Here is a 13,868-nt window from a genome sequence, read left to right on the forward strand (position 1 = left end):
CTCTCTCTCTCTCTCTCTCTCTCTCTCTCTCTCTCTCTCTCTCTCTCTCTCTCTCTCGACCTCTTCAGAGGAACATTTAGTTACCTCACCCTGTATAACGGATCCTTAACAGATATACCTCCAATAATTATCTCCCCTCGCAACGACGTCAGTAATTTCCTGCCTCCTGAACGAGATCAGAAATCGACGAGATTTGAGTGACTGTAAATCAAGACAAAATTACCAGATATATCTTACCTCTTCTCAACTTCCTTCCGTCTCTGTAGAAACAAGCAAAGGCTACATGTTGGCATCTAATCATCGAATCCATCTGTCATAGTAGAAGTTATCGTACCAAAGCATGCCTAAGGCACCTTGACATTAACGACTTCGTACGCTCTGAAAAAATGATCATGTTGTCAATGGCTGATAACAAGGTTCATGTCATTTTAACCCTGATCTGATCACAGTTTACTCGAAATGATAGTTTCCTGACACTTCAAAGGATGACGACAAGTAAATAAGTACACTTCTCGCAACTGGTGGGAGCAAACTGTTCTTTAGAAAACAACAGACTTCGCCACTTGAAGAGTTTAGGTATTGCAGCGATAACAGAGTATATATTTTTAGATTCGTGGATGAGTTTAAGTTCAAGTAGTATTCGTAATGTTGTGAACCGTATTGATTTATTCTCCCATCAGAAATGTAAATACGAGTGAATTCTGTGAAGTGATTTTCAAATGCCATTGACGAAGGAAATGTGAGAAACGTCTACAGATGAGAGGATATGAAGATTGCGACTGAGAAACAGTTGATGAAGCATTGGAAACGTTTCTGTATGGATGTATTCAATATGGGCGACACAAAAGGGGGTTAAGGAAGACGTATTCAAAATGCTAACATTGAATGAAATTTGTTTACGGTAAAAAAAATTTTTGAATGTAGACCAGACATTCAAGAGATGGACACGCGCCGAACATGGGCTCGGATTTGAGTTAGATAAGAGAATTTGAAATTCAATGCGTCTTTTGTCAAGAAACGGTTAGCGCTTGAAAAGGAAATTGCCAATTATCAAGCGATTGTTCTGGATGATGCAAATGTATCCTGGGTGGCGTAGGGGAGAGAGAGAGAGAGAGAGAGAGAGAGAGAGAGAGAGAGAGAGAGAGAGAGAGAGAGAGAGAGAGAGAGAGATTTCTCTTCTTGGAGCTGACCGGAACGGGTTTTGTTCAACAGTTACCCTAATACGCTCTGAGATGGTGTACTCTTCTAAATCATTTATTTTTTATATATGTTTATTTGTTTAATTATTGTTCCCTTTTGCTTTGCTGTAAGAAATAATAATAATAATAATAATAATAATAATAATAATAATAATAATAATAATAAATAGCTGTCTTCAACACAGAGTCTCAACCTTCATCTGCCTCAGGTGAAAATGAATGAAAATGCTCAATGCCTCTTTGAAGACATCTGCGTCAGTGCTTCGTCATTGAAATCCACGTCTTACGAGCTTGATAATACTGGGCGAAGCGGGAGATTTTATGCAAATAAGTAACGTGGGAAAAAACAGTCTGCTGGGTACGTAAAGAAGGAAGGAAAATATACATATGAATATTATCCAGACTGGTATTGGTGTTTCGACTGATCTTGCCCAAATGCATCTGGGCAAGTAAAATGCTGGTGGAAACAAATGCTACAAATGTACGAATTTATGCGAATGTGTGAATGTATGGAATTTGGACAACAAACTGTGCATGGAAAGTGAAATAAGGTAATGGGTGCCGGCGTCAGAAGCCATAAAGGTTATTCCTAAGATCAGAATAATGCGTGAACTGACAGAATCCTTTTTAATGTTCTGAAAAAAACTATTCTGCCAGCTTTGTCTTAAAAAGTGCTGAGGCTAGAGGACTGCAAATTGGTATGTTGATCATCCACCCTCCAATCATCAAACATACCAAATTGCAGCCCTCTAGCCCCAGTAGATTTTATTTTATTTAAGGTTAAAGTTAGCCATAATCGTGCGTCTGGCAACGATATAGGACAGGCGACGACTAGGCCGTGGTTAAGGTTGCATAGGCCGCGGCTCATATAGCATTATACCAAGACCACTGAAAGATAGATCTGTTTTCGGTGGCCTTGGTATACGATGTACAGAAAACTCGATTGCTCCGAAGAGACTTCGGCGCAATTTTTACCCGTTTTATTTTAAGTAGAGGAATCAAATTCTGAAAACATCTGATGTTTTCAGAGAACTTACGATCATTTTCATTCATTTTACATCAGTTGCCTGAATTATTTTATTGTAGAATGGTAGAATACGGCTAAATATTCTTCATACAAGCACTAATATGTATATTTTGCAAACGACGTGTCAGACCCCATTACCATCTAGAATCCTAAGTCGTGTACCCGGCGTGATTCAAGCCAATGAAGCCATCTCGCTTCAATAAAAAAAAAAAAGTTAGGACACACCTCGAGATCCGAAAGACCCAGGGAGGCAGAGAAACCATCTGGTACCGAAAGCCCGAATTATTGTAGGCTTGTAGCTCTCAGTTCAGGGGTGTCAGTTTCTCTTGAAGCGTGTTTGTGCGTGTGTGTGTGATAATTTTGTGTGAATTATTTCTCAAAAAAATGGAGCCTGTTTTGCTAAAACGATTAGAGGAGATATTGTGCTTACATGAAGCCCAAGTGCTTTCAGAATTTACAACAAAAAGGTTTGATCTCATTAGGGCAGATTGTTCTGCAGGCGACAATACTGCCTAAGCGGATTGATGAAAATCTGGTCAACTCAAAAAATAAATTGTTAACCAACGTGAATTGTAGTACTTGTACCATATAGCAAGTGACCAGATAGACGGACAGAACTGCCGATAGACGGTAGGGCACAGTAGCTGACGAGAAAACAGGAAAGAACAAATAAACGATGTATAGCGCAGGCGTCGGTCATTGCAGCGGACCCGGCAGACGTTTGGGGGGACAAATAACTTTTATTGCTCTTTCTAGACCTGAGGTTTATCCGATTTTGCTCTAGGGTTTTGGGACAGTTTCAAGTGATGGGTGGAGTTAGTAAGTGAATAAGTCTGTGACATATAAAGGTTTGTGTTTTAAGTTTAAAGATCTTTGTTGAGGTTTGGTTGGTAATTAGTATTGTATATATTCGTAATTTTTATCTGTCAAAGGTTTAATGCTATTTAGTTTATTTTCATTGTAATCTTACACATACGTATATATATATATGTGTGTATATAATATATATATATATATATATATATATATATATATATATATATATATATATATATATATATATATATATATATATATATATATATATATATATATATATATATATATATATATATATATATATATATATATATATATATATATATATATATATATATATATATATATATATGTATATATATATATATATATATATATATATATATATATATATATATATATATATATATATATACATATATATTCAAATGCATATGAATACAAATGAGATGGACACCTTCTTCAGCCTCTCTCGTGAGAACCTGACCACTTTATCTGAAGGAAAGTTTTGAAGCCTCATCAAATACCTCATTTGGAATAAACGAATCCGCTTCCCGGAAATTTCAGGACCAAAGACTTGCACTGAACAATTTGCAGAATTCCTGTACCGAAAAGCTCATCGAAATTTTTAGTTTTATTACAACGATTTTAGTGCTCTAGTTAACACGAAGCAGTGACCAATTTAGTGAGGATTGTGAGGTCTAAATATAAGATTATATATATATATATATATATATATATATATATATATATATATATATATATATATATATATATATATATAAAAAGAAATGTTATGGTGACGAGAATTAAAATGTTCAAAATTAGGTCATTAAATATTTTGTTACTTTGCGAGTGGTAGTTTGTTTAAATTTCACCTTATTTTTATTTTCATATTTTCATGTTTGTGTTTTTAATCTTTCGTTATTTTTACGTCTCACCCTTTTAGTTTGTATTTACTTGTTCATTTTATATATTTCGTTAGTATTTTTGCTGAAGATTTATTATGACAATTCATTTTATTGTAATTTTATTGATTCTCATCCTTGTCGGTTTTTTCAGCCTGATGATGAGGTTTTATACCTCGAGAGCTTGTGTAATGAAGAATGTTCTTCCTGGTCTTGGCAATATTATTTATCATTAAGCTATATATATAATGTCTAATTGGGATGTCTTTCATCAGGAAATCCCCTTTGTTTTAGCATATTTTACCGATAACTGCTTTCCCACCAAGCTCGATGATTTTATTATTGTAGGCCAAAACCCCAACTCAGATGAATGACTGATTCACAAGTCTCTCTTGACCAGAGAACTTGTTCCGCAGCTGAACGCCCAGTCCACCTCCACCTCTTTGTGACTTTCTTAACCTGTTGCTGGTGTGGAAGAGTTATTATTGGAGTTTAGGATTTCATTTGGTGAGACTAAGAAGTGAATAGTCTTCTTCTTCTTCTTCGTCTTCTTCTTCTTCTTCTTCTTCTTCGTTTAACGTGCTTTTTCTCATTTGGGGTAAGCACGATACCTTCGGTGATATCGTAATTCCGTTTATCTGTCGCTCTTTCTGTCTACTACATTAAACTGTCCCAATTCTTCTGGGATTTCCGTGACCCCTTGATCACTAAGATTAGTGAGGGATCTTGGTTTGAATGGTGCTGTATCAGAATATCCCAAATTTCTTCCAAATGGGGTTGAATTTGATATTAGGACAGTCTCATAATCATCTGTTTTTCATTCACTGCTATCGAGGATATAACTTCATTCAGCTCAGGGAAAGGTTTGCGCGGTTCTTGTGGCACCCGGCAGGCAACCTTCTCCCGGGTTCTCCCCGACGCCTGTAACTTTCTCCATATCAAGAGGCAGTTCCCTCTTTTCCCTTCCTGTAAACAAAGAGCTATTGTGGGGAACAGAGTACTTGGAAACGTTCTCAGTATATCAACATCAAACACATTTCTGTAGCACCCGGCAGATTACCTCCTTTTACATGAAACACGTTTCTCTTCCCCCGCAGAAAATACAGAATGCTGTGCTATTATAAAAGGCGTTCTTGCTTTTTTTCTTTCGAAACAAAGCGCAGGAATGTAAAGCAAATCGTATGCATGAATGCATTTATGCCTGCATAGCTCTCTCTCTCTCTCTCTCTCTCTCTCTCTCTCTCTCTCTCTCTCTCTCTCTCTCTCTCTGCCTTGGTGTTGCAAAGAACGAGAACGTGACTATGCATTCTGGGCGTCCTTCATATATCCCCTGGGTACCCCAAACAGAGCCACGTCAGAATAAACATCGTATTTAAGCACAGTGGACGAAGTACAGGTCTTCATCCGCGCGCGTGTCAGCTGACTGCAATAACCTCTGTTTTTTAGTTTATTCCCTGACAGCTTACACTTACAGCGGGCTAAATTGAAGTGTCGTCGCCTGCGTTGGGACGGTGATGGGAATCTAGTACGCGTCGTTTACGCTGAGAGAGAGAGAGAGAGAGAGAGAGAGAGAGAGAGAGAGAGAGAGAGAGAGAGAGAGAAGATAACTACTGTAAGTGTGACCCGTGCCTTTATTGAATGATGACTGGCAAAACGTGGATAAACAATGCGTTTATCGCCAAAACGGGTGGCGATAAGGCGTGCATGCGTACATGTGTGTGCGTCTATGCGCGTAAGATAAAGAGAGAGAGAGAGAGGGAGAGAGGGAGTGGGGGGGAATCTGCTAAACAAGCAGCGTTTTGACAAATGACTTGCGTTGTCAGAACAAAAGTAATAGGAGTTATCTCAGTCTGCGTCAGGGGCATATTTCCCCATGGTGTATTTTATACATAGAAAATATTTGTGTTCAGATTTCACCCTTTGGATTTTTGAATGTTCACGAACCTTCTCTGATTGGATTGATTCATTGTGAAAGATTTCTGGCGCCATGAAATCTCCTCTGAAATAACGAGCCTACCGCTTTCAGCAAAATCAAATGGGTCTGAATAATACACATCAGTTTGATTAATTTTTCAACTTTCTTTCTTCTGATTTTTTTTTTCTTAACTTTAATCATGGCTTGTTAGTTTTCTGGAAAAGAAAACTATCGTGCCGGCTTTTGTCTGTCCGTCTGAACTTTTTTCTGTCCGCCCTCAGGTCTTCAAAACTACTGAGGCTAGAGGGCTGCAAATTGGTACGTTGATCATCCACCCTCCCAATCATCAAACACACCAAATTGCAGCCCTCTAGCTTCCTCAGTAGTTTTTATTTTATTTAAGGTTAAAGTTAGCCATAATCGTGCTTCAGGAAACGTTAGCCATAATCGTGCTTCAGGAAACGTTAGCCATAATCGTGCTTCAGGAAACGTTAGCCATAATCGTGCTTCAGGAAACGTTAGCCATAATCGTGCTTCAGGAAACGTTATAGGATAGGCCACCACCAGGCCTTGGTTAAAGTTTCATGAACAGATTATTAATTGATTAATTGTGGGTTATCTGGCGTCACAACTACCAGGGTCACCGACGCCGGTTTCATGAACAGCCGCTCATACAGCATTATACCGAGACCCACCGAAAGATAGATCTGTTTTCGGTGGCCTTGATCACACGCTGTAAAGAAAACTTGATTGCCCCGAAGAAACTTCGGCGCATTTTTTACTTGTTTTTTTTCCTTAATCTCAATTATTGCTTGTTTTTTTCTGTTACTTTAAAATAATCATTCGTTCTCCTTCTCCCTCCCTCACCCCCCCCAAAAAAAAAACTACTAAATTCCTGTCTCTCCCAAAATCTAATTACTTGTTGACAACAACGAGGCCAAACTTCGTTCAAGTTTTCGCGACAATCCGTGCGGTACTTTTTTCGTAATCCTTCTGACAAAACAAACAAACAACTCAGTATGTATGTATGTATGTTCTTGAAGAGGTAGTGCTACAGGCTCATGCATAACGTATACATAACGTATACAAATTAAATCTTTTATCAAGTAAAAAATACCTAAGTATGAATGTATGTATGTATGTTTAGTACTTGACACTGTTTTCATTCATTTCTTGACATGACTCCATGCCTTCAGCGAGGCAAGATATAGATATCTACCCCAATATACGCCCACTTATGCATGTATGCATGCATGTATGTATGGATATAAGTATGCATTGAAGAAATGTAGGAAAACACCTGAGTCTGACTGAGCCAAGTAGCACACAAAGCAGTCTAGCGAAATGAAGCCTCCGTGACCCAACGTCAGTCGAGTCGCGGAATTCGCGGAGGGCGGACGTGTCAGCTCCTCCCGGGTATATGGGCGCCTCGCGTGGCTATCTAGCGACGGTAGTGACTGTAAGATTCAACCTTTTGATTTTCATTCGTGGATGTAAGTGGGATGGTTATTGAATATCATTGAGTGGAAAGGAGGGATTATTTTTAATTTTGTCTACTTTTTTTATTTGTACGATTTTTTTTAATTAGTTTAGTTTCGTTGAAGTTGATAAACCTGGTTTTGGCGTTAAGAAATTAATGTTTGCCAGTGAAAACACGCCGTTTTAAACACGTACATTGAAAGGTGGCTTCCAGAAATGAGCAGTGAATGACATCGAATGTGACTGATTTGAATAAAGAAAACCAAAAAATTTTCCCAGGAGTTTCCATACTTATCAAAATTAATTTTGCAAGCACGGTGATTCATCAACAGGTGCAAAAATAAAACCAATGGAACGATGAGAACCAAATCAGTAGACCTTTCGCCCGCGCAAGAAACTTTGACTTTAACGAACTACGTTCTTATATTCCATCAGTACGAGTCTCAGTCAACCGCAGACCTCGCCTATTTGTAACCGCCGATAAATTGTCACTGTCTGCTGGTGAGAAAAAAATAAATAGCCCAATAATGGGTCCGCTTCCATCGTTAACTTTCATGTTAGCTGTCATCAGCGTCGTGGTTGCTTCCAAGAATGTCGAAGGTGAGTAGAAGGATTAATTGTATAATTTTTTATAATATTTCAAAAGGATCAAACTTGTTCAGGTGGGGTGGAATAAGTCAGGCGGTCTGTTCATATTTAAGATACGGAGACGAATGAAAGTGGAAATTGAAAGACTGTGGATGTGATGAGAAATATATGAAGCCATTCTTCACGAGTTGATAAATTTATGGTAGAGCAAAGAAGTGTAATTAGTTTTTTTATTTCAGATATATATTATAAAATTTTTTTATTTGAAAGAAAATACTGATATATATATGTATATATATATATATATATATATATATATATATATATATATATATATATATATATATACTTAAAATCATCAATACACAGATATACAAGCTGACTTTCAGATTATCGGATTAAGACTTTTGTTAAAATATGAAAATAAAATTCTTTGTAAAATCATAAAAGCAAAAGTTAATTTACACAAACGTTAAAATTAGAGATTCTCGTTGGAATTGAATTCATTCTTATTGGATATTATATATATATATCTATATATATATATATATATATATATATATATATATATATATATATATATACATACACACATCCTAAGAATGAATTCATAAGAGAACCATCTAAGAATGACAAATTATCTTGCACAAACAATTCCCTGACAAAAGTCTCCCCTCTTTGAAACGCAAGTCACAAATGCAATACTCGGTGACATTAATATTTCCCCTTATTTCATTCCACTTGACCTTTGAAGAATTAGTCAGTGTCTCTGTCTGTCTGTGTGTCTGTCTCTGCTGCACAGAAGATCTCAGAAGCTCAGAGGAATTTGTGCTTTTGTCATTGTGTCTGTTGAGGGAATCCTTCTTTAGAAAATAGACGTCATCTTTATGTTCGGCTTCTGTGCCTGAATCCTTTCGTTTATTTCTTTTGGGTTCCTGCGAAAGTTGCGGGATTAGATTTGGGTTTTTAATGTCTTCCTACAGGCCCCTAAAACTCGGATTTGGGACAATTAATCCAGCATTTTTGTTTTAATTGAAAGTGGTGAGATTAAAAATGCTAAAAAGTTTGTTGAATTACTGTTCTGACAATTTTTTTAAACTAGGATCTATGATAAAAATTTAGCAGTTTTTCGTTTTCGTGTGAAATTTATGAGATTAAATATGGTTTTGATAATTACTATTCTAACAGTTTTTACAACTGGGATTTGCTGCAAACTTGTAGCATTTTTTTTTTATGTGAAAGTGGTGAGGTTAAAAATGTTAAACATGTTTGTTGAATTACTGTTCTGACAATTTTTGTAAAGCTGGGATCTGTGATAAAAATTTAGCAGTTTTTTGTTTTCACGTGAAATTTATGAGATTAAATATGGTGTTTTAATTACTATTCTGACAGTTTTTACAACTGGGATTTGCTGCAAACTTGTAGCATTTTTTTTTTATGTAAAAGTGGTGAGATTAAAAATGTTAAACATGTTTGTTGAATTACCGCTCTGACAATTTTTTTTAAGCTGGGATCTGTGATAAAAATTTAGCAGTTTTTTTGTTTTCACGTGAAATTTATGAGATTAAATATGGTGTTTTAATTAATATTCTGACAGTTTTTACAACTGGGATTTGCTGCAAACTTGTAGCATTTTTTTTATGTGAAAGTGGTGAGGTTAAAAATGTTAAACATGTTTGTTGAATTACTGTTCTGGCAATTTTTTTTAAGCTGGGATCTGTGATAAAAATTTAGCAGTTTTTTTATTTTCACGTGAAATTTATGAGATTAAATATGGTGTTTTGATAATTACTATTCTGACAGTTTTTACAACTGGGATTTGCTGCAAACTTCAAGTTTCTTCCTGTTCATATCAAAGCTTTGGAAGTACAGAGGATTTCAAATTAATATTCAGAATTTCTTTAAAACGTGATTTTTGATAAAGATAAAAAAGTCGACTTACAATGCTCAAGTTTTTTTAAAGCTGGGTTTTGGTAAAAAAAAATAAAAAAAATCTGCTTACAGTGCATGCTTTGAGCTTAGTAATTAAAGGCTGTTCGATATTATTTTCCTGGAAGCGATATCGTCAGCTATTGAATGAACGTAGCCGTCGCATTATTAATTGGGAAAACTAACATTTTCACTTTCGTAAATTTACTAGAAATAGTAAATGATTGATCTTTATATCTAAATGAAGGCACATTTAAATTAAAATAAAGTTTTTATTTTCTTTAGTAGTGACGAACGTTTGTAAACAGATGGTACAACTTCTTTATTACCAGCTATAAAAAGTTGTTGTGTGGGCAGCTGGTTTTCAAAGTGAAGTGTAGATTTTACAGCTTCCATATTTTGGGGACATAACTTCCTTCAAAGAACTTCTTTGCTTGCAAAAGCAAGTTCCTTCGACAAGAATCTTGACGCTATTTCTGCTTTGACAAACATGTGTGGCATCCTTAACCACAAACTTCAGATTTGACAAACGTGTGTCATCCTTAACCAGAAACTTCAGATTTGACAAACATGTGTGTCATCCTTAACCAGAAACTTCAGATTTGACAAACATATGTGTCATCCTTAACCAGAAACTTCAGATTTGACAAACACGTGTGGCATCCTTAACCAGAAACTTCAGATTTTACAAACGTGTGGCATCCTTAACAAGAAACTTCAGATTTGATAAACGTGTGGCATCCTTAACCAGAAACTTCAGATTTGACAAACGTGTGACATCCTTAACCAGAAGCTTCAGATTTGACAAACGTGTGACATCCTTAACCAGAAACTTCAGATTTGACAAACGTGTGTGTCATCCTTAACCAGAAACTTCAGATTTGACAAACGTGTGGCATCCTCAACCAGAAACTTCAGATTTGACAAATGTGTGTCATCCTTAACCATAAACTTCAGATTTGGCAAACATGTGTGTCATCCTTAACCAGAAACTTCAGATTTAACAAACATGTGGCATCCTCAACCAGAGACTTCAGATTTGACAAACGTGTGGCATCCTTAACCAGAAACTTCAGATTTGACAAACATGTGTGGCATCCTTAACCAGAAATTTCAGATTTGACAAACGTGTGTCATCCTTAACCAGAAACTTCAGATTTGACAAACGTGTGTCATCCTTAACCAGAAACTTCAGATTTGACAAACGTGTGGCATCCTTAACCAGAAAATTCAGATTTGACAAACATGTGTGTCATCCTTAACCAGAAACTTCAGATTTATCAAACGTGTGGCATCCTCAACCAGAAACTTCAGATTTGACAAATGTGTGTCATCCTAAACTAGAAACTTCAGATTTGACAGACGTGTGGCATCCTTAACCAGAAATTTCAGATTTGACAAACATGTGTGTCATCCTCAACCAGAAACTTCAGATTTGACAAACGTGTGGCATCCTTAACCAGAAACTTCAGATTTGACAAACATGTGTGGCATCCTTAACCAGAAACTTCAGATTTGACAAACATGTGTGGCATCATTAGCCAGAAACTTCAGATTTGACAAACATGTGTGGCATCATTAGCCAGAAACTTCAGATTTGACAAACATGTGTGGCATCCTTAACCAGAAACTTCAGATTCCTCGAGTGAGATCATTTTATTCCCGTGTCAACTGAAAACTGGTGGCCATAGCTTGGACAGGTTACCTCCGGTTAATGAACGGTAATATGCTCAGTGCGCAGCTTTTCTATGGATCCTTTAGGCAACTCGGACCAGGTCATTCCTGGAATGGGTGACCATTAGTGAATGCCGGAAGCCTTTGGTATAGATGAGCTCGTTACTAAGACTTAGATACAGGCAGGTGAGGTGTTCCAGGTCGACTTTTTGCTCGCAATAATCTTCCACTGTTCAGTCAAGGCGACTTTGCAGTGAATGGAAGAGCCACCTGTTTAAAAGCCATTCAGTGCACGACTTTTTATGAGGGGTTTATTGTCTCTGAGTAACTTGCTGAGTTTTTTCTAACTTTGTCTTAGGGGGTGGACTTTTAAGGTTCTTAATAAGAGGCGCTGATGGAGCAATAGACCCTCATTTCTACTGATTTGCTTTGAGGAGAGAAAATCTCGGTACACAGTATACGTCCTTCATTAGAACTGGGGAATGCTTTATCTCAGTTTATGCACACGGACACGGACACACACACACACACACACACACACATATATATATATATATATATATATATATATATATATATATATATATATATATATGTGTGTGTGTGTGTGTATGTGTATATGTGTGTGTGTGGTAAACATTAAGCTACAAACGTCCTTTAATATCCAATTCGCTCTGCCTCGGAAATAATATATTTTCATATATGTTACCGAAGGGAATTTTTTATGGGGCTTATTCTTACTGAATATTAATTTTACTCTAATATTGTTTAGATATATATCCCGCTTGGCCAAGAAAACGTTGCTTGTATGTATCAACGTCAGTCCCAAACGTTTTTTGCAAGCGTTAATTTGTAACAGATTGATGAGCAAAGTTGTGTGTGGGGAGAAAGTCAGTTTTTGATGAGATGAACTGTTTTGATGTTACTCAAATAAAAAACAAATAAAAAATGCGCCGAAGTTTCTTCGGCGCAATCGAGTGTTCTGTACAGCCGCTACAGCGTGTAACTACAGTAAGGCCACTGATAATAGATCTCTTTCAGTGGTCTCGGCATAATGCTGTATGAGCCGCGGCCCATGAAACTTTAACCACGGGCTGGTGATGGCCTGTCCTATATCGTTGCCAGAAGCACGATTATTGCTCAATTGAACCTTAAATAAAATATAAACTACCGAGGCTAGAGGGCTGCAGTTTGGTATGTTTGATGATTGGAGGGTGGATGATCAACATATCAATTTGCAGCCCTCTAGCCTCAGTAGTTTTTAAGATCTGAGGGCGGACAGAAAAAGTGCAGACAGAAAAAGTGCGGACAGAATAAAGTGCGGACGGACAGACAAAACCGGCACAATAGTTTTCTTTTACAGAAAACTAAGACTGAAATATTAAATTTTAACATCACCCTACTGCTCAGTCAATATTTTTTAGCATTATATATATATATATATGTATATATATATATATATATATATATATATATATATATATATATATATATATATATGTATATATATATCATGTATATATAATTATTATATTATTATATGAATATAAAGTAATTCTAGATATAATATTTTTTCTATAATAGTCAACGGTATAATGTGTACTTTTTATAAGTTATTTAAAATAGAAATAGGTACTAAAAGTTCAATTAATTTTATTTTATATTTCTCACGGTAATATATAAAGTTAATCATCAAAAGTAAAGCCTTTGATATATAAAAATAAAAAGTTGAAAGAAAACGATAATCACCATAAAAGAGATTCTCTTTAGATGAAAAAAAAATAGTCACGTGATATTTATCCCCAATCAACTACCAAATCTGTCCACACAAGGATCCGGTGAATCCTTTGAACGCCTTGAAGGATTATCCAACCTACATCTGGCAATATTGCTTGTGGACCCGGTCCTAGCATATTTGGGAAGACGCTTTTATCGCTCGGTCATTAAGGCAACTGAAGACAGCTTTTCTAAATCCTGTTTTCTCATTTTTTGTTTGTTATCTCCGTATTTTCATCACGGTCTATGTCTGACCTTTCTTACATTTTTTATTTTTTATTTTTTGCAATTTATGTTACTCTCTCCTGGTTGATTTTTTTTTCATGGGTTACTTTTTACTATAGGCTACACACATTTCGATATGGGTAGTATATTCTTTTTCGTTATATCTTATATTTATTCTGTGTACCTTAATCCTCTCGGGATTTCTTCTTCTTCTTCTTCTTCTTCTTCTTCTTCTTCTTCTTCTTCTTCTTCTTCTTCTTCTTCTTCTTCTTCTTCTTCCCATTTTTTTTTATATGGGGTCGCCGTGATGCCTTCCTTTGAAGGACTTT

At 36.1% G+C, this 13,868-nt stretch overlaps 1 protein-coding gene across 1 annotated transcript in view; it reads left to right on the top strand.

Annotated features, from left to right (window-relative positions):
• Positions 1-7,213: 7,213 nt before the first annotated feature.
• LOC136845688 (protein turtle-like) overlaps positions 7,214-13,868 on the top strand; it is a 47,383-nt gene continuing 40,728 nt past the window's right edge. Inside the window, 2 exon segments of the mRNA XM_067115840.1 lie at positions 7,214-7,327; positions 7,680-7,947. Of these exon segments, the coding sequence (XP_066971941.1) occupies positions 7,875-7,947 (73 nt within the window). The 5' untranslated portion in view covers positions 7,214-7,327; positions 7,680-7,874.

Source organism: Macrobrachium rosenbergii, chromosome 14, assembly GCF_040412425.1.
Source record: "Macrobrachium rosenbergii isolate ZJJX-2024 chromosome 14, ASM4041242v1, whole genome shotgun sequence".
In the NCBI taxonomy this organism is placed as follows: domain Eukaryota; kingdom Metazoa; phylum Arthropoda; class Malacostraca; order Decapoda; family Palaemonidae; genus Macrobrachium; species Macrobrachium rosenbergii.